At 35.2% G+C, this 7,500-nt stretch overlaps 1 protein-coding gene across 2 annotated transcripts in view; it reads left to right on the top strand.

Annotated features, from left to right (window-relative positions):
- LOC115221460 (ammonium transporter Rh type C-like) overlaps positions 1–7,500 on the top strand; it is a 62,467-nt gene that overhangs the window by 29,731 nt on the left and 25,236 nt on the right. For both annotated transcript variants that reach the window (XM_029791644.2, XM_036510802.1), the window contains exons 3-4: positions 4,327–4,504; positions 6,330–6,480. In XM_029791644.2, the coding sequence (XP_029647504.1) occupies positions 4,327–4,504; positions 6,330–6,480 (329 nt within the window). The remainder of the gene's footprint in view (positions 1–4,326; positions 4,505–6,329; positions 6,481–7,500) is intronic.

The following is a 7,500-nucleotide window of genomic DNA, read 5'->3' as shown; positions in this document are numbered from 1 at the left end:
TTTATGTTTTCATAATCTTTTCTTTTCACAAATTTTACTTTCTGTTTAAAATGCCAAATCATCATCAACATCAAATTCTACTCAGGATGTCAAGGCATTGCAAGAACAGTCCTGATTATATTTTGTCATGTCTGTGGTTCATTTACCATCAAAGCTTAGCAACGTGCCATCACAAGTGAAATCAAGAAGATCTACCAGTTATACTTTGGCAGCTCTCTCGGGGATCAAGATAAGAGTTGGGCCCTGCACATCATCTGCTCAGCTTGTTCAAATGGACTAAGAGGTTGACTAAATAAGAGGAAGAGAGCAATGCCTGCAACGTTAATGTATGCGGGTTTACTATAAAGACCAAGCATAAGATTGTATATCCCAACTTGGAATCAGCAAGAAGACCAGTACCACACAATGATGATGATCTTCCTATTTCAATACCACCAGAAAATGGCCTTCAGATGTCTAACGAAGATGTATTTCCCGAAGAAAATACTACTGCTGTGGAAGACACTGAAATAGATGCAGATTTCACAATTGAAAATGAAGACGTACCACAGAAATTTTCTCAGTGAGAGTTAAATGATTTAGTGAGAGACTTGTCATTGCCGAAGGATAAAGCTGAACTATTAGCATCTCGCCTACAAGAACAGTGTCTGCTTAAGAAAGATGTTTATATTACTCATTTCAGGAAGAAGAATAGGGATCTGACTTCATGCTTCTCTGTTGATGGACCACTTTGTTTCAGTAAAAACACTGATGAGTTATTCCACTGTTTGTTCCAAGAGCATGTTCCAGCTGAATGGCGCTTATTCATTGATTCATCTAAGAGAAGCCTCAAGGCAGTAATACTACACAACGTCAACAAGAAACCATCCATTCCCATAGAACATTCAATGCACATGAACGAGTGTTATGAAAACATGCAAGCATTCCTCAATGCCATAAGGTATACAAACTACAGCTGAAAAATATGTGAAGACTTGGAGGTGATTGGAATGTTGATGGGAATGCAATCTGTGTTCACGAAATATCGTTGCTTTTTATGCCTATGGGGCAGTCGTGCAACTAACAAGCACTATGTGCAATCAGAGTGGCCTTTGCAAAAATCATATGAGCCGGGAGTTTCTAGCGTCCAGACTAAGTCACTTTCAAAACCAGAAAACGTTCTTCTTCCCCCTCTTCACATAAAGCTCGGCCTCATGAAACAATTCGTGAAGACACTTGCCAAGGAAAGCTCAAAATGTGAAGGCCAAATTTCCAAAAATCACCGAGGCAAAACTAAAGGAGGGCGTATTCATAGATCCGCAGATAAAAGAACTCCTGAAGGACAACTACTTCCTCACAGCACTTGATGAGATTGAGCTTAAAGCCTGGGAATCCTTCAAATGGCTCTGCGAAAATTTCCTAGGCAACAAGAGATCTCTAGAGTTTAGAAATGGAGTGAAATGTCTTCTAGACTACTACGCTGCAATGGGCTGTCGGATGTTACTAAAAGTCTATTTTCTTCATTCACATCTGAACTTTTTTGCAGAGAACGCTTTCATCAAGATATTGCATCGGTGGAACAACGATATCAAGGATTTTCAAATGCAGGAACGTTAGTTGACTACTGTTGGAAGTTATACAGGGATGAACATGAGATAAAACACCATAGAAAGTCTAAATCCTAAAGATTTTGAGTTGTTATGCATTTGAGTGTATTTGTACACAATAATTTTAATTTTGTACAATAAAAAGCCATGAAATTATTGTATCTTGTATTCAAGTTAAAACAGCAGGTATCATTAACATGAAAATGTGAGCTGAGGAAATCAGACTTCAGATTTGTAATCAGCATCAAAAATTCACCCAGAAAAGTCAATCAGCAACTCTGAGGATTAAAAAAAAAGTTTCATTTTGTTGACCAGAAAGTAGATTAATGGTGGCTAGATCCTGTATTGATGTACTTAAAGTATTGATCGGGTTTATGGTATGGGTAGTAGAGTGGAGAGTTTAAATCTAATCTAACATCTATGAAGTTTGCTGTCTTGCAAGAGTTTTCAAAAGAGATAGGTTGAAGTTGGCGAATAATTCATGTATGAGTTTTCTAGTTCTTTCGAATGCAGATTTTGTTAGGCCTTGCTTTCCTCCCCCTCTTCCTATTTATTTATTTTTCTTTCTCTTTATCCCTTAATACCCACCTCCGCTACCATTCTCTCACGGAACGTAGACGCGTTCGCGTTAATTTCTGGATATTTACACCATTAAGACTTTAACCCACATGGATTTACACAGGATTGCACGCGAGGACTTATGGACAAACTTCTACACGATCGGAAAGTTGAACTGTGAACTTAAATGCTTCTTTTTTCTTTTCTTTCTTCTTTTTCTTCATCCCCTTATTCCTTTTCTCCTGTTTTCTATGTCGTCGTTTCATTAATCTATATCCTGCTCGTTTTCCTCACTTATCTCCGATGACGGAATATCCCATACTCTGAAATACCTCAGAAATAGTTGTAAGACGTTGAATTTTTCCAATAATAATTACGTATATGACTTGAGAGGTTTGTCTTGCCCTAACGTTTGTTGTCCGCTTCAACGATTATAAATCTGCTATATCGGAAACCTACAATGGTTCCATAACTCGGATATAATCTTGGAGTCCTGGTAATCCGTTACAGCACCTACCAAGTGTACCTAGTCGTCTAGATCACCTGTGAACTAAATCCCTATATTTCGTGTATATGCATATACATGTGTATATATATGTGTGTGTGTGTGTGTGTTGTGTGTGTGTGTGTGTGTGTGTGTGTGTCTGTGTACATTCATAAACATATATATACTACTTTCTCCCCTCCTTCTATTCTACATATTTCTCTCACTCCCCACCTCCCCGTCTCTCTTACTCTCACTCTCACTCCACCTTCCCCTTCTCTTAAACTAAAGCGTGGTCGAGCGAAGAAGCAGAATTATAAAATAGATTGTAACAGACACTATAAGTAAAAGTTTAGTTGTTGCTGGTTTCAATGTTCAGCCGTTTCTATATATTCAATCCGTCGATGTATCTATATGGATAGATAAATTCATTGGTGGATAGAAGATAGCAAAACGGGGTGGGGGGCTAGATATATTGACACAATTAAATCAAAGTGAAATAATCTTAACAAATTCCTGAGGTTGTTATTGTTTCCTTTTTATGTGTAGCAGCCCAAAGACTGAGGCCATACTGGGGCACCTCAATTATAGTCATTTGGATTTTTTTTATTGTTAGTGCAGACAGATACATACATAGACAGAACTGTGAGTAGAATATGATAGGTAGATAGATAGAAAGAAAGAAAGATTGGTAGATAGATAGATAGAAAGAAAGAAAGAAAGAAAGAAAGAAAGAAAGAAAGAAAGAAGAAAGAAAGAAAGAAAGATTGGTAGATAGATAGATAGATAGATAGATAGATAGATTGATTGATTGATTGATTGATTGATTGATTGCCTCTTCGGTACTGCCTAGGTGGATTTTTATACCTGAAAAATCAAACGTTTCAGAAAAATATACAATTTCATCATAAAATTTTTAAAATAACCATGTAACCTCCACTAGTACTGCTAGCTTTCATTAATGAAAGACGTTGCTATATAACAGTAGTACAAATATAAACCAGATGGTGGAAAATTACTGACACAAACAATCATTTTGTAACGTCTGAATTTCCTTAAATTCTCGCCCCACCCCTTTTTCTCTAAAGGTTTTCGTTTTCCTTCTCCAACTAACAAGATACTTTTAATTAATTCTTTTTTTTATGTATATCAAGTTCTTTATCACTTTTTGCATGATTTATCTACCTTTATGACAACTAATACTGTTAGCTATTTCCTTTAAATCATTCTCTTTTAATCATGCACATTAATAACGACCAAAATACCTCATAACTTTCCATAAAGTTTCTGTCGACTATGATTCTCTCGACTATGATCTGGTCCTGTAAGATCGAACACTATTCGTGACAGTTCCCTTATTTACAAGCAGGGATCGAGTTTTCATCTTAACAAGTATAGTTGTGTAACCAACAAGTTAACTTCGCAATCCTGTAATTACGGATTCGATCTCAAAGTGCATTATCTTAATCAATTTTCTTCTATGAGAGACGCGTTTTTTAGTGAAATTTGAAGGATAGAAAAGACGTACGCGCGCGCGTGTGTGTGTTCCACTCTCTTCGGGTTGTATCTTTGCCATAAGTATATGCCTGATAGTTAAGGATATCACATTCATAAGCTTTAGCTCTGAATTCAAATGTTAAGGACTTACATTTACCTTGATATCCAACAAATGCAATTTTCAATATTCTATTATTTCAGTGATACAAGATGTCCATGTGATGATTTTCATTGGTTTTGGCTTTCTTATGACTTTTCTCAAGAGATATGGCTTCTCGAGTGTCAGCTTCAACCTTTTATTATCTGCTGTTGGAATCCAATGGGCTATGATTGTCCGGAATCTTATTGAAGAACAAAATATAGACTTAAGTGTACAATCGTAAGTAAACATTCCACGTATTATTTATTCTGGTGTGAATCAGGCAATAGTTTATACTGCCGAAATGGAATGAAATCATAGCGACATGGTCAAGAAATTCGCTTAATGACCACATTGATGGGTTCCACTGCGTGTCACCTTGGTTTGTGTATTTTACAATAGTTCAGCTATATCAAAACCTTTGAAAGAATTTTGTTAGAAAACTACGCGGAATCCCGCCATTTAAAGACATATTATATATTGTGCACATTTTATATTCATTAGTGTCTGTGTATGTCCGTATGCATGCTTATGAGTGTTGTGTATGCATGTGTGTGTATCTACAAGTAATAGAGGAATCAGAGAGGAAAATGCCGTGATGTTGTTACGATCTATCCTGCAAACTAGGTCGATAAAATCAACATCAGAATAACCACTAGTAAAAGAAAGAAAGAATAAATTAAAATATTTCATTAGTGAAGGGTAGTGACTAAAACTAGTACAGATATGTCTGTTTACTTCGAACTTGGTATTGATGAGAGCAAATCGTCAAAGTATCAGATAGAAACTTAACAGCGCTTGTCCAGGATATGTGCGCTCTGTGTTCAAATTCCGTTCAGACCAGTTTTCCTTCATTTTTCGGAGTCGGTATTAAAGTACCTATACAGTTTTGGACGCGATTTCTCTCTTTGTTTCCCTCCGGATTATGATAATTCAAAGGAAAAAGGGTGAAAACTATATCATTTGCAGTGCTTGCACTATACCTTCGACTCAATCTCATCACCTACATTATACCGTTGACTCAATGTTTTGTTTTTTCTTTTTTTGTGTGTCCATATAGTCGCGAGCATACCTCCTCGTTCCTCCAAACCCTTGAACATCGAAGACTTGGCAGCTGGACGGAGGACAAGTGTACACCCCAGACCCCGATAGTTACGTCATTTTATCAGCGGAATTCCAACTCAAATACTAAAGAAACTGAAGAAATGCCACGAAACTTACTGTTAGATACTTTAACATTTCTAGTAATTATCCGCAATAATTGTCAATATTGCATCAATATTCCACTTGTGGTACAGGGCTGTGACTACTGGTTTGGGCTAGAGGGAGTGGCCGTATCTATTACCCATATACGACCACCTAAATCGACGAGGATAACGTTCCTTTTGAACAGTTGAAATTTGACAACTTCAAGGAAACGTGTCCTCTGAGGAAATTCCTAGAGAGCTAAATTTCTTGAGATAAAGAACTGAAGTAGTGGTTAATATGGAGTTTCGGATAGATACTGTATGTGTGCGAGAGGGAGAGATGAATGAGACGGGAATGCCTGAGTCGAGTGGACTAGCTAGTTCAAAAAAGGCAAAAAGGAGAGACAGCAGGTCTAAGGACCAGAAAATGGCGTGCATTGGTAAATGAGTTTATATCAATCAGTCCAATGGCTTTTATTCACATGAGGTCCAGAATGTGTGTCAGTGTGTGTGTGTGTGGGGGGGGGGTATGTGTGTGTATTCGTGTGTGTATGTGTGTGTGTTCGTGTATGTCTGTTTGTGTGTGTGTGTGTGTGCGGGCATCCGTGTGTGCGTGCGTGAGTGCGTAACGGTAGCAGTCACAGAAATGGAGGATCTATGAACTTTGTAAAGGGTCAGCAGTCTCGAAGAATCGATTGAGGTGAATATTTTACGATGGGTTAACGAATTCCGTACGTTTGTCGATATAGGCAACCAATACTGCATTCCTCTCGCCTCTTTGTGCCTACATTAAAAAACAATTCAATATTCAACTAGTACATTATTGATTTTGTTCCTTCTCTTTGCTTTTGTTTATTTTATTTTGTTAATTTTTGCAGTATGTTGACAGGCGATTTCGCTATAGCGACAGTCTTGATTTCTTTCGGAGCAGTTTTGGGAAAAACCAGTCCGTTACAACTTATTGTCATGTTAATGATTGAAATACCATTGGCCCAAGTTAATGAATATATTGGACTCCATAAGTTTCATGTACGTTTCGAAAATTTTCTCAGTAATTATTTTTGTATTTATTTTGATTTCCAACAATATATATATATATATATATATATATATATATATACATATACATATATATATATATATATATATATACATATACATATATATATATATATATAATATATATATATATATATATATATATATATATATATATTATATATATATATATATATATATATATTACAGTACACCTCTTTGTATATATACTTTTTAGTGCGAGTAACACTTTAGCGTTTGATTTTATAAGATTTATATTTTCTAAGTCATTCGATGCGAACTGGTTTCATTTTATTTATTTGTTTTATTTGTCACATTAAGCTTAATGAAACAATTTGGAGTTTTCTAAATTATCCAACAGCGTTTCTTTCTTCTTGTAACAGTGTCTCTAATGAGTTGTTCTGTATCTCTTTTGCATTTGAAAGTTCATTCTGATGTCTTAAATGCTTAACAAATCTTATCTTACATATAATAAAATGCAATGTGTCACGATGGACGTGGAAAACTAAAACAAGAAGCAAAGTGGGAGTGAGTGGTAGTCAGAGACTCTAAATGCAGGTGAACTGTAAAGAGATGTTTTACTCTGAAGACGTCGTTATTTTAATCGAAAGGAAATTTAATTTTTATTATAATTATATTTATCAAATTTATTATAATTATATTTATCTTACCACACATAAGCATACGTACATATATGCATGCACACATACATATATATAAACGAAATTAGATATTAAACACTTGTTTTACAGTATTATCGCTCACATAACATATACAAATTTTGTATATGAGTATATATATATATATATATATATATATATATATATATAAACACACCACCATCAGTTGTCAATATGAGTGTGAATAATAATAATAATAATAATAATAATAATAATAATAATAATAATAATAATAATAATAATAATAATAATAAATCTGAGCTGAATGCATATAATAAGGTGTTAGCTATAAATTCCTTAGCAGTCCCAG

Source organism: Octopus sinensis, linkage group LG18, assembly GCF_006345805.1.
Source record: "Octopus sinensis linkage group LG18, ASM634580v1, whole genome shotgun sequence".
Classification (NCBI taxonomy): domain Eukaryota; kingdom Metazoa; phylum Mollusca; class Cephalopoda; order Octopoda; family Octopodidae; genus Octopus; species Octopus sinensis.
This window is presented reverse-complemented; position numbering and strand designations above follow the sequence as displayed.